The following is a 14,448-nucleotide window of genomic DNA, read 5'->3' as shown; positions in this document are numbered from 1 at the left end:
CAGAACAAGATGAAGCAGAACAAGGTGAAGCAGAACAAGGTGAAGAAGAACAAGATGAAGAACAAGGTGAAGAACAAGATGAAGAACAAGGTGAAGAACAAGATGAAGCAGAACAAGGTGAAGCAGAACAAGATGAAGAACAAGGTGAAGCAGAACAAGATGAAGCAGAACAAGGTGAAGCAGAACAAGGTGAAGAAGAACAAGATGAAGAACAAGGTGAAGAACAAGGTGAAGAACAAGATGAAGCAGAACAAGGTGAAGCAGAACAAGATGAAGAAGAACAAGATGAAGCAGAACAAGATGAAGAAGAACAAGATGAAGAACAAGATGAAGCAGAACAAGGTGAAGCAGAACAAGGTGAAGTAGAACAAGGTGAAGCAGAACAAGGTGAAGAAGAACAAGATGAAGCAGAACAAGATGAAGAACAAGATGAAGCAGAACAAGGTGAAGCAGAACAAGGTGAAGCAGAACAAGATGAAGAAGAACAAGATGAAGAAGAACAAGATGAAGCAGAACAAGGTGAAGCAGAACAAGGTGAAGAAGAACAAGATGAAGCAGAACAAGATGAAGAACAAGATGAAGCAGAACAAGGTGAAGTAGAACAAGGTGAAGCAGAACAAGATGAAGAAGAACAAGGTGAAGCAGAACAAGATGAAGCAGAACAAGGTGAAGAAGAACAAGATGAAGAAGAACAAGATGAAGAAGAACAAGATGAAGAAGAACACGGTGAAGCAGAACAAGAAGAAGAAGAACAAGATGAAGAAGAACAAGATGAAGCAGAACAAGGTGAAGCAGAACAAGATGAAGAACAAGATGAAGAACAAGGTGAAGCAGAACAAGATGAAGAACAAGATGAAGAAGAACAAGATGAAGAACAAGATGAAGCAGAACAAGGTGAAGAACAAGATGAAGAAGAACAAGATTAAGAACAAGATGAAGAAGAACAAGGTGAAGAACAAGGTGAAGCAGAACAAGATGAAGAAGAACAAGATGAAGAACAAGATGAAGCAGAACAAGGTGAAGCAGAACAAGATGAAGCAGAACAAGATGAAGAACACGATGAAGAACAAGATGAAGAACACGATGAAGCAGAACAAGATGAAGCAGAACAAGATGAAGAACAAGGTGAAGCAGAACAAGATGAAGAAGAACAAGATGAAGAACAAGGTGAAGCAGAACAAGATGAAGCAGAACAAGATGAAGAACAAGATGAAGAACAAGATGAAGCAGAACAAGATGAAGAACAAGGTGAAGCAGAACAAGATGAATAAGAACAAGATGAAGAACAAGATGAACAAGATGAAGCAGAACAAGATGAAGCAGAACAAGATGAAGCAGAACAAGATGAAGAACAAGATGAAGAACAAGATGAAGAACAAGATGAAGCAGAACAAGGTGAAGCAGAACAAGATGAAGCAGAACAAGGTGAAGCAGAACAAGATGAAGCAGAACAAGATGAAGAACAAGATGAAGCAGAACAAGATGAAGCAGAACAAGATGAAGCAGAACAAAATGAAGCAGAACAAGATGAAGCAGAACAAGATGAAGAACAAGATGAAGCAGAACAAGATGAAGAACAAGATGAAGCAGAACAAGGTGAAGCAGAACAAGATGAAGCAAAACAAGATGAAGCAGAACAAGATGAAGAACAAGATGAAGCAGAACAAGGTGAAGCAGAACAAGATGAAGAACAAGATGAAGAACAAGGTGAAGCAGAACAAGATGAAGAACAAGGTGAAGCAGAACAAGATGAAGCAGAACAAGATGAAGCAGAACAAGGTGAAGCAGAACAAGGTGAAGAAGAACAAGATGAAGAACAAGGTGAAGAAGAACAAGATGAAGAACAAGGTGAAGAACAAGATGAAGCAGAACAAGATGAAGAACAAGATGAAGAACAAGATGAAGCAGAACAAGGTGAAGCAGAACAAGATGAAGAACAAGATGAAGAACAAAATGAAGCAGAACAAGATGAAGCAGAACAAAATGAAGCAGAACAAGATGAAGCAGAACAAGATGAAGCAGAACAAGATGAAGAACAAGATGAAGAACAAGATGAAGCAGAACAAGATGAAGAACAAGATGAAGCAGAACAAGATGAAGCAAAACAAGGTGAAGAAGAACAAGGTGAAGCAGAACAAGGTGAAGAAGAACAAGATGAAGCAGAACAAGATGAAGCAGAACAAGGTGAAGCAGAACAAGGTGAAGAAGAACAAGATGAAGAACAAGGTGAAGAACAAGATGAAGCAGAACAAGATGAAGAAGAACAAGATGAAGAACAAGGTGAAGAACAAGATGAAGAACAAGATGAAGAACAAGATGAAGAACAAGATGAAGCAGAACAAGATGAAGAACAAGGTGAAGCAGAACAAGATGAAGCAGAACAAGATGAAGCAGAACAAGGTGAAGCAGAACAAGGTGAAGAAGAACAAGATGAAGAACAAGGTGAAGAACAAGATGAAGAACAAGGTGAAGAACAAGATGAAGCAGAACAAGGTGAAGCAGAACAAGATGAAGAACAAGGTGAAGCAGAACAAGATGAAGCAGAACAAGGTGAAGCAGAACAAGGTGAAGAAGAACAAGGTGAAGCAGAACAAGATGAAGAAGAACAAGATGAAGCAGAACAAGATGAAGAAGAACAAGATGAAGAACAAGATGAAGCAGAACAAGGTGAAGCAGAACAAGGTGAAGTAGAACAAGGTGAAGCAGAACAAGGTGAAGAAGAACAAGATGAAGCAGAACAAGATGAAGAACAAGATGAAGCAGAACAAGGTGAAGCAGAACAAGGTGAAGCAGAACAAGATGAAGAAGAACAAGATGAAGAAGAACAAGATGAAGCAGAACAAGGTGAAGCAGAACAAGGTGAAGAAGAACAAGATGAAGCAGAACAAGATGAAGAACAAGATGAAGCAGAACAAGGTGAAGCAGAACAAGATGAAGCAGAACAAGATGAAGAACAAGATGAAGAACAAGATGAAGCAGAACAAGGTGAAGTAGAACAAGGTGAAGCAGAACAAGATGAAGAAGAACAAGATGAAGCAGAACAAGATGAAGAACAAGATGAAGAACAAGATGAAGCAGAACAAGGTGAAGCAGAACAAGGTGAAGCAGAACAAGATGAAGCAGAACAAGGTGAAGCAGAACAAGGTGAAGCAGAACAAGATGAAGCAGAACAAGGTGAAGAAGAACAAGATGAAGAAGAACAAGATGAAGAAGAACAAGATGAAGAAGAACACGGTGAAGCAGAACAAGAAGAAGAAGAACAAGATGAAGAAGAACAAGATGAAGAAGAACACGGTGAAGCAGAACAAGAAGAAGAAACAACAACAAGATTAATAATAAGATGAAGATGAACAACAAGAAAAACAAGAAGAAGAAGAATAAGATAAAGAACAAGAAGAAGAACAACAAGATGAAGAAAAACAAGATGACAAAGAAGAACAAGAAGAGGATGAAGAACAAAGAGGAAGAAGAACAACAACAAGATGAAAACAAACAACAAGATAAAGAAGAACATCAACAAGATGAAGATGAAGATGAAGAAAGTAGTACTAAAACTAAATAAACATTTTAAAAATCTATGAAAAGAATGAAATCACTTTTAAAATGGGATATAAAACTTGAAATAAGTGACAGAAACCGTTGTGTAGGTGAGTGAAAACAGCGCTGGAGATAGAAGTTCAGACACTGTCGGCCAATCAGTGTGAAGCAGGTGTGAATGTCAGACTGTCCGTTACAGAAAGTTACAAAGCTATCTGACTACGGACCCAAACAGCTACCTGACTACTCTGCTCCACTATTCAACACTTAAAAGTCTCCCTGAGTGTGAGCTGATGAAGACTGAAGATTATACTTCAGTCTTTATACATCTCCTTCAACCTTCTGTTCTTTTTTTTTTGCAGCAGTTACGGAGACAGTTAAAGCAGCTGCAACATTGAGATGTCAGAGATAATCAGCGGCTACTTTCCATACAGCCTACACACTGGGATGGTAGCATTTCAACGTCGCCATAGATACGAACGACTTGTGTTTTTCGCCTATGGTTCAGTGTGATCCGTTAGTTTGGACGTGTTTACTGACCTTTGTCCATGCTGCTTTGGGCTAAGTCGAGGAGCTGTGGAGAACAGGCCTCTAGGATTTGCTGGTGCAGGTTGATGTAGCGCAGGGTCCACCAGGGGAGCAGCTACACACACATAGAAAAAACAAAAGCAGAAATGTAAGAATGTGTGGGGATCTATTACAAAACCTTTCAGTTCATACATGAAATTAAATTGATTTATAAAGAAAGCTGATGGGGTAGCAGGTACAGACTAGCAGCTCTTGATGCTTCTATATCCATCAGTTAATGTTTTGTATATTTGTTTCCAGCTATGATATTATAAAAGGTGTGGAAATGCTGGGAAATGCATTCTGGTGTAATGCTACTGTAATTTCTATTAAAATCACCATGAAAAGAACTTAAAGCACAATTCTGGCTACTTTTTTCTTTAGCCATCATTTTATTAGTCAGGCTGTATTCTGATCAAATCAGTCACTGTGGCAAAAATGCCAATCCTCCCATGCATTTAAATGGGTTTCGTGCATTTCAGCTGCAGGCGTTTTGGTTGCAAAGGCGCCAAAAATCGAGCCACGGTCAACTTTTTGAGAAAGGACGCCCTACATCACTGTGGCTGAAGGATGCAGTGGCCAATCACAGCTGGAGATCAGACTGATCAGAGCTGTGAAACCCCGCCATGAGGGAGGACAAAGACATTACTAGAAGGAGGGAAGGACATTTCTCTTTGTTTGATAATGTTCAAAGTAAAGTTAGGCTTTGCTATCAGCTTCCCTACTAATTAAAAAAAAAAAGATGAGAGAAACAAAGAGCTGAGAGCAAACCTCAGCAATTAACTTGGTGAGGACAATGTTATTATTACCAGTCAGGATGATACGACAAAAATGGGAAGAGGAGAATCAGAATTTTGCCTTAAAGTGCGGAAGAACAGTTTGAAACCAGTTGAATATCAGTAGGAGGGCAGGTTTGATTGACTGACACTGAGAAAGGGTAACACAGCCTAAACACATGGATGTAGGTGTAGGTAAAACCTCATTTCTATACTGAAAAATTGCAATTAGAAACAGTGCAACTTTTTGTGTGTATGAGACTTTGATTAAAATATATAACTATAGACCTGGCTGGAAGTATACATAATATGTCCACATTAACACAGTTAAATATGTTGTAGGTTTATTTTGGGGAATCAAGTCCATGTAACTAAGACAGAGAGGTCAAGGAAGGCCAGGAAAGAAATTAACCTGGTGGATTACAGCACGTTACAAGGAAGTGCAATGAAGCATAATATAGTATAGGTCCCAGTGAGACACTTCTCCTTCCTAATATGGTCAATAAATGGTCCCCAGACCTTAAAAAACTTGGGATGGGAATTAGACAGGAAACCATGTCATTCAGACATTTTCTAAATTATTTTTATCTTTCTTTACTCAAAATATAAAATTCTGTAATACATATATGTATTACAGAATGAGGCAAACACACAAAGTTGAGAAAGAGATGCAACAAAGGTCCCCAGTTGATATTGAATGTTGTAATGATATGCTACGTGTCTTCAACACTGCATCCTTCCATCATAAAACATACTTGACCAAATCAGCAGTTTATCATTGCCAGCACGAATAGTCCACTATGTAGCAGTTAGCAAGAAAATTAGCCCCATGTTTAAATGTCAGCATTAAATAAACAACAAAACAAATCTTATTGGCATTTGCTGTTAAATGAAATGGCAATTTGCTCAAGAAAATAGTAAAGATTTTTTTTTCATCTCCCCGTAATTTGAATACATATTTTTAGCTCAGAATGTACATGTGTAGTTTAATTCATAAATATAGAAAATGCTTCTCTTGAAGCCCCTTTAGCACAAATACCACACCAACATGTAAGTGCTGTATGCTGGAGCTAAGTGCTGACCACGCATTAAAAAAACAGCTAACTCCTTTGCTTTTTGCATCTGACCAGAACTCAAAGCGGCAGGGAGAAAGAAAAAAAAAAGAAAAAAAAGAGACAGAATGTCTCGCAGCCATGTAAGTGCTATATTTCCTCTTCCACCAAACCCCCCCCACCCCCCCACCCGTTCTACCCTCCTGTTCTCGTTGGGCGCTGGGAGAGAGTGCAAGTGAACCATGTAAAAAGCTTATTTGTGTGTCAGGGAGGATATCTCCTGCCTCATTGCCAATGCAAGATGACCCCATCTTTTATTGCATGGTTACATGGAGGTTTAATTGTCTGTCTCACTGAATCAATATCCTCCAGGACACACACCTTCTCCCTAAGCATGTTCACACATATATTCATCGTGTCAGCATACACATGTACACCTGTCTCCTGAGTTTCAGACCCTCTTTTCTCCTTCCATGTTTACTGTTGTGCAATAGGCTGTGAGCAGCTGCCGGAGGAAAGAGGAATATGGATGAATAAAGTTGGCTACAGCAGGGACAGGTGGAAATATGTGTGGAGGGGGTGGGGGTGGGGGGGGGTTATGCATTTAAAACTAGCACTTAAAGCTAGTCTGTCCCAACTCCCCGATGCTTGGTGGGGAACAGTGCCAGTAATTAATTCCCCTATCCCTCATTAGCATTTAAAGAGCAAATTAACAATAAATCACCTATGGTAGAGAGACACTGTTGCACTTGTGTGCACGTCCCCGCTAGTGCCGTCAGAGCGAGCCTTTAACGGCTAAATGCAAAACACGTCTTCTGACATCAGCGCGGCGATGACTTTCTGTGACTTTCTATGACATGTGACTTCATGTTGATTTGCTCTTTGAGAGGCAGTGCAGGCGAGCGGAGCCAAGAGGACGGCTGCCGTAGTTCACTTCTTTTACTCATCAGTATACAGGACAGGTTAGAGGAATGATTTAAAAAACAGCAAACGTATGGGGTGAGCCCAGAAACAGAGCTTGTTAAGACCCAGAAGTCTTCTTATTTTCCCCATTTTATCAAGAATGCTTTCAAGCTGTGAACTAAGTATCCCAGCATGCATTTGATATCAACCAGCAGCACAAGTGGGAGACATGAGCCAAACCAACATCTGTTTTAATAGAATACATTCTACATAGAGATGCATCGGTACAGATATTGGATGTCGGACTGATACTGACTCAAATAGCTAGATCAGATATCAATGACAATGGGCCAATCTGGAATCAAATACTATTACTTTAATAAATAACAATTCAGTAAATGTATATCTTTGTATTCGTTTGTTTTACAAAGTTAGGAAAGATGAGTCTGATGTTGTCTTACACATAACATAATGATCCCAGTCTCTTCTACTATATTAATTAAACGCTGGTATTGGATCAAGTATTCGGTATCCGTCAATACCCAAAACCCAGATATTGGTATTAGTATTGGAAATGAAAAATTTGGATCAGTGCACATTTACTTTAAAGATTTTTCAGGAAAGAAATTAATCATTTGGATTTTAAATTTATGGTCAATTTATCAAAAATAATGTTTACTTAGAACATCTCCTTAATGTCTTTTGAGACATAACAACTCTCATCCATGCAAGACAACATCTAATATCATCCTGGGAGGAACAATCTTTAATCATTTACTGGATCTCATGTCTCTGTAGAGTTTTAAAGATGAGTCATCGGTCTGAGAGAGGCTAATATTTGTTGCCGAAAGCCTGAAGGTGAATATTAGGTTGCTGTTATTAGGCAGCGTATGATATTAGATTTAATTTTATCGTAAATAAATATTCCAGTGAGGATAACAAGTCAGTTTGGTGATGTGATCCCACGGGCGATGGGGTTGAAAGTGTAGAAAAGGTGAGTGTGTTGACCTGTGAGTGCAGATTATTTTGTCACACGGCAGGTGTAAAGCTGTTCTGAAGTGTGATCACACAGCGGGAAAGGTCAATGGGAATGCTGCTGTCCCTAGCAAACAGAGCATGTCCTCTCATTCTGTGGAGTTTTGACTTCAACTTGCCTTATTGGAACGTGAAGTACTTTGTATGAGAAAGACTTAAAATATAGATACAACCCTACTCTGCTCTACACTATACAGCCTTGCTAACAGCCATGTACATCTTCCAGTCTTTGAGCTGGGCTGGCCTGATGAAATATCAGTGAACCGCTCATGCACTATGCATACAGATAACTAGAGGCACTATGAAGCCTTCTGTCTGTGGTTCTAGCTAAAAAGGACTAAAATGACATTAATAGATATTAGGTCCGTTTCCACTGCAGGAACTTCTGGGTCATTTTACAGGGCCATGACAATTGGCGCATGTCTCCATAGCAGGAACCACCCCTGAACGAAAATCCCCCAGAGCTTTTAGGGGGGCAAAATGAGTCCCTGCTTCGGGGTATGTATTCAGTGCGACTCCGAAAAATTGCTGGGTGGGGCTAGAGGTTGACTCGGTGCTGATTGAGTATACTCAAGGCACGATGTGACGTCAACAAAAAGCGCCTAAATAAGCGATTATGCAACGATCGAAACTGTTGCAGAATGATTACGTCACCTCCAGAGTCTGGTGGGTCCTATCAAGGACCGACTCTGCAAAGGAGACACAACGGCTGAGAGGAACGAGTGAGAGGACGTTTCTGTAAAGTTCCCGCCTCCTAAATTTTATCCAGAACTTCCTTAATGGAAACGGGACTAGTATCAGCGTTTCTAAATAGTGAAATGTTTCTTTAAGGACTTGGTTACCATTTAACACAATCATCTTGTATAATTCAATATGAAAAGATGGCTGCAACAGAGAGTCTTACCTGGAGGCTGTCCATCTTGGAGGAGCACTTGGTGAGAATAACCCTGGCCAGCAGGAGGAGGAAGGGGTTGGCCACCAGGCTGTACACTGACTCCCCATCCAGGAGTAGACTGGAGTGGATCATCTCCACCAGGGACTTGGGCTGCCAAAGAGATGAGCATTCAATTTAAGTCTACTACTGTTATGAGCAGTTTCTGCAGTATTTCTGAGAATGCATACAGTAATTGCAGGGATTAGGAGTTAGGTGGGTGAAGGTGTTTGTTATTAGAGAACTCGAGTTAGGGAAGAAAAAAAGAAAAATGCCGAGACAAGCTTTCAGCTTGGAAAAAGAAGCCCCGCCAATCATTTTTACCTCGCAGTATTTTTCCAATTTTTTAACCATCTGGACAAGTCACAAGCATCCCCCTGGAATAATGCTCTAAAGGCCCTTTTGAAATAAAAAGTTCTAGGAAATGGAACAAGAGGAACTTCTCTCAGGTACTAAACAGGAATTAAAAAGTCCCTTTTGCATTAGCTCTAAATCTAAAGAAACCCAAAGATTACACAAATTAGACCCATTTAGGAACAACAACTTGAGAAACATCATTTTCACCCAACAGAGTGATGCTATATGTGACTGATGTTTGATGTGTGCCATGAATAAATTAAAAAACTCTGTCTTTCTCCACATGATACAATCTGCTGGGTGTTTGTTTTAATTCATCCCCTTCATTCGCTGTGTGCTCTCAACAGTGCTTCTTTTCCCCATGCTAGAGCGCTTGACCAACGCTCCCTCTCTCTTATTCAATCGAGCTCTCTCGACTGTGGATCCATCATCTTCTTGATCGCTCATGCCCTCTCTCCGTTTTCTCTCACCCTCCAAATCGGGAAGCCCAAAAGCATAGCCTTACTTTATTTTCCACCACTCGTCCTAATACTAACACTAAAGTACTAGAGTGGGGCTCTCACTGTACAACTGTACATGTGACAAATAAAATAAAGTACCTTTCCCTCTACTTCATTCTTTGTGAATGAAGCAGTAGACAGATTGAAGCAGCCATGGTGTGTGTGTGTGTGTGTGTTTGACCAGTCAGTGATGGTCAGGCCTGCAAAGCCCACTACTTTAGTTTTTGGACTATAGGAAAGTATCACCCCTGGATATGGGACTTTTAAGGCAACTTTCACCCAAGTTTAAAAAGGACTGGAGGCAACTTCTTGCTTTGCCAATGTGACATGAATAGAGTCTCAGCTGCTAATGTGAAGGGTGGCAATACTGAGGTCAAAAAAATGATTAAGATCATGTCCATGTATCATATGATAAGTCCATATATAGACATGATGATGTTGATAATCACATTATTTTATAAGTCGATAACGTATTTATCGTGACAGGCCTGGCTTTATGTAAATCTGGCAAAGCACGACTTTTAATGTACCTTGCAAATCCTAACAGTTAATTCCAGAAGCCGTTAAAATAGGTTTTTTCAATACAGTGACTTGTGTACAGCCATCTTTCCATTCGTCAATCAGCTGTATATCCAGATCTGACTCACTCTCATTAAGTAGAGCCCTATCCCATATCCAACAGCTCTTACTGGAGGATCGTAAGGTATTCCCAGACCAGGTTGGATATATACGCCCCCCCCCCCCCTACCCCACCGTGTTCTGATGTTGACCCAGGTTCTCCTCTCAGGCAACTGTGCCAAGCACATGTGCACAAGGAGACTTCCAGGAAGTATCCTGTCCAGAATTGTGAAGACAGACATCCATAAATGAGGGCTGGAAGACAGATCCACTACTAAATCGAAAGCGGCTTCCTCCTCACCACAACAATCCAGAAATAATAAACCTTTCATAGCAGACTTTTTTTTTTACCTCGTGCTTTTCCATAGTAGGAAAATCACAGGTGTTACTAGTAATGTTAACAATCTCTCTTTTCTATTCAAGTGTCCCAGTAGAGTATGACAGTATGATAGTGAGCCAGCATGTGCAATACCAAGACCCTGAAACCCTGAAACTGAAGCAGCTAAATGGAATTCAGCTGTCGCTCCTTTTATATAGTGTGCTTTTCCTACTGTGACATGTCAAAAATGTCTAAAGTTAAAAAGGCACGTTATGACAATGCATGCCACAGTGACGCTGATCTTATATTTCATCTTAAACTCACTCAGAGACAAGACGCAATGATGTAGCATATATGCATCACATCTATATCCTATAAGAAGAAAATGAACAGGATTTTTTTTTTTGGCCTCAGCTTAGAAATATTCGTGTGTCACTTATTGGAATGCCCATATTACACATGTATCTGTATCTGTACTGAAAGATGACGCAAGACTGTCTACATAAAAATGAAAACACAAGCATGAATGAGCAGATCATCAACCAACCAACTTCAAACTATTACACAGTCAGTTTAAACATTATTATGATATGGAGTCTCAAAGCTGCTCATTGTTCATTGCTCATTAGGAATTGTTTCTCTCCACCTGATTCATTGAAGTTTCTTATTGTTTTCATTGCATTCGGTTTGCATTATAGTTTACCTTTGTTTATTTAATGATCTAGTTCATCAGCCTTGTTTGTTAAGCTTTCTTTTTTGTAGAAAGTAGTTTTCTGTCAGCTTTATTGTAAACTTTATTAAATAAAAACCTTGTTTACCTTGTTTTCTTTCATAAATGATTCAGGACAAGGCTCCAAATGTATTACTCCCCTCATCTCCTGTATTCATTCAGGGACGTAACAATAATATACTCCTGAGGAAAACGTGTTCACTAGCTATTTGCTTGCTAACTGAGCAGTTTTTTCTTTGTTTTTTTTTACTTAAAACAGCTGGCGGATGCTACTTGAAACAAGGTTGATGAGAGCCGTGAGACTCAACTAAAACAGTACAACTGTGGACCATAAAAACCAAAAACACTGAGCTGAAAGACAATAAAACGCTCTGTCGTCCTGAGAGAAGCAGCAGAGATAAATCTGTTTTCTTTACTACAAGCAACACACATCACATCAAATCCATTGTTAGTAGAAAAACATGGATTAGTGCGGCTTTAAAAATACATAATCCTGACGTTTAAGATGCTTGAACTGGTCTCTTCCGTTTAGTTTCAGTATCAGTAGCAAGTGAAGTATCAATCCAACCGATGTCATTTTCAGTTGACATGGAAACTGCAGCACTATGCACTTTTCATAATCATTGAGGAACATTACTAATTTAACTTTCCTGCTGTCTTCCCATCAACCAGGCAACTTTTGTTCTCCCCAGTCAATTCTGTGTTACACCTTTTTAGCTAACTTCATTCCAAATGATGGTCTATAGGCCTCATTTAAATGAGATTATAGCTCATTTAAATGAGATTATAACTCATTTTTGAGAACAAAAAAAATGAAATTATGAATTATTTGAACTAAATTGTTGATGGATTATCATAAACTGGTACATGTCAAAGTTATAGCAGGATAGAGTTTTGAAACATTTCAAATATTTGATTGGCATCACTTAATCACACCTGTTGTCCTCCTGGGTCAAAATAGACCTGGTCTGGTTTGACTATTTATAAAACATAAAATACAAATGATCACCCAGTTGTGTGTTACACATTTTTAGTTAACTTCATTCCAAGTTGTTACCACAGGTTTTACACATATTTGGAAATGATGGTCAATAGTCCTCATTTAATACATCATTTTTAATACCTGTTTGACTTTACGCTTGTTGTCAAAATAGACCTGGTCTGACTATTTATAAAACATAAAGTACAAATTGTGATGATTATACTTGCAAATAATATAGTATGGAATAATCCATGTGATTTTCAGGTAATTAGATTAAATAAATCCAGATTACTGATCAAATAAAATCTAAATACAACATTTCAGGTTAAGAATTGTAACACACTTGTCTCCATGTTTGTGGCTATTATCATAGAAGCAGGGAGCTTGTTAGCTATGTAGAAAGATGACATCACCATTCATAACCCCACCTACAAAGCTGTGATCAGTAAACTGTCTCTGCACAAAGGAAACGAGCATTGATTAGCACAACAAGAGAACTACTTCAATCACTGTTAAAATCAGACATGTGCTCATTGGATCTATTGCTATCTACAGACACAAATAATCAATACTATAAAAAGATACTTCTAGCGGCACAAATCAATATAAAAATATTGATTAAAGTAAAACGACTCACTTCCATTGTATTTCCCCTTTTCACCCCTCAGTGCTCATGTCATGCAGAAACTCCTCTGAGGGGAACCTTACCTGGTACAACCTCCCAGCTGTCTTATTTATCTCCTCATACAGATGTGTTGTGTTGCAGCAGCATCACAGTGTCTCCAAAGCATGCTGACAACTTCCTGTCTGACATCACAACTACAGAAGCCTGTTTATAAATAACAAACACCTTCAAATTGTTTGCATGTTGCCCCTAGTTACCACGGCCATACAATTATTCTACAAGTATGGACAGACTAGGGTAGTAGCTGTCGTATATGTACAGGTTATATACTCTATGCCTGGGTTTCCGTTATCCGGTAATTACCGGACTTTGACTGGTAAAATCTGCTGATGTCCGGTAATTTTTAACCCCTCCGGTCAAAATGTCCGGTGAAAATATTCCCTCTAAACACAATTTGAATTACTTATGTCACAGTATGTACTTTCGATGAGGATAAACTAATATTTGACAGCCCCGCTCATCGATGCCGCAAGTGCGCAACGAGACGCCATCGCTGTAATGACAGCGCTCCGCGGCTATGGAGGTTTAACTTCTTAACAGCCTGTGAAGTTCTGATCAAAGATTTCAGCGAAATTTACCCTGAGTGGGTTAAACTGGACAAAATAGCCTGCATGATCCCTGTCTCCAGTGTGCCAGAACCGGATCAAAACAGCGCAGCGAAGTCGCCTAAGGGGAGAACAAGGTCATAAGACTGATGCGCATTGCAAGTTGCGGAGAGACACTTGAGACTTTTGATTGTAATTCAGCCACTGCACAGTTCAATGCAGAGAAAATGCATAAAAAGGAGGCTGAAATGTCACAAGCCAGAAACGTGTTCAGGGATTCTTTAGATGGTTTTCATAGTTTTTATTGCATCTATTTGATTTCAAGTTGGCAGCACGCTGCGTTATTAAAATGGTATGAGCCAGTCCAGATGTGTTTTATGTTCATGTTAAAAGAGCGCAGGCTTGTGCAATATTTATTTATTTATTTATTTTAGAAGTTACGCACGTGAGTCAATTGACAGGACTCATTTTATTTGATATAGCGTACTTTTCAATAAAAAGATTACGCTATAAATTGACATGCCTTGATATCATTGTTATATAGCCTGCATATCATTTATCATTTTAAGCTCAATAAATTCAGATAATATTTGACCGGAATTTCAAACATTTGTCCGGTAAATTGAAAACTTCATACTTCCATCCATAATTATTTGTACATTTTTGTCTGACATTGTATAAAGGAACTAGCTGCTTTAATGTGTGTTTCTGAGCACATCACCATATTTATAGTACACATATATATATATATTCAGTTTTGATTTGATGTATCGCCATGGTGATCATTAAAGTCTGTTTCTTAGACCATGGTCAGCTATCACTTCATCTGGAAATGATTCCTTATGAAGTTTGAGTACATTTAACTTTTCTCTTCTTTCTCTGGATGAATTAAATCCTCATGATAATGCTGT

General features: G+C 39.1%; 1 protein-coding gene across 1 annotated transcript in view; it reads right to left on the bottom strand.

Moving 5' to 3' along the window:
* Positions 1 to 14,448, bottom strand: part of ttc27 (tetratricopeptide repeat domain 27) — a 91,531-nt gene that overhangs the window by 66,729 nt on the left and 10,354 nt on the right. The window contains exons 4-5 of the mRNA XM_062429849.1: positions 8,775 to 8,915; positions 4,078 to 4,180 (exon numbers count right to left, since the gene is read on the bottom strand). Of these exons, the coding sequence (XP_062285833.1) occupies positions 4,078 to 4,180; positions 8,775 to 8,915 (244 nt within the window). The remainder of the gene's footprint in view (positions 1 to 4,077; positions 4,181 to 8,774; positions 8,916 to 14,448) is intronic.

Source organism: Scomber scombrus, chromosome 12 (assembly GCF_963691925.1).
Source record: "Scomber scombrus chromosome 12, fScoSco1.1, whole genome shotgun sequence".
Taxonomy (NCBI): domain Eukaryota; kingdom Metazoa; phylum Chordata; class Actinopteri; order Scombriformes; family Scombridae; genus Scomber; species Scomber scombrus.
The sequence above is the reverse complement of the archived record's forward strand: the minus strand, read 5'-3'. Positions and strand labels throughout refer to the sequence as shown.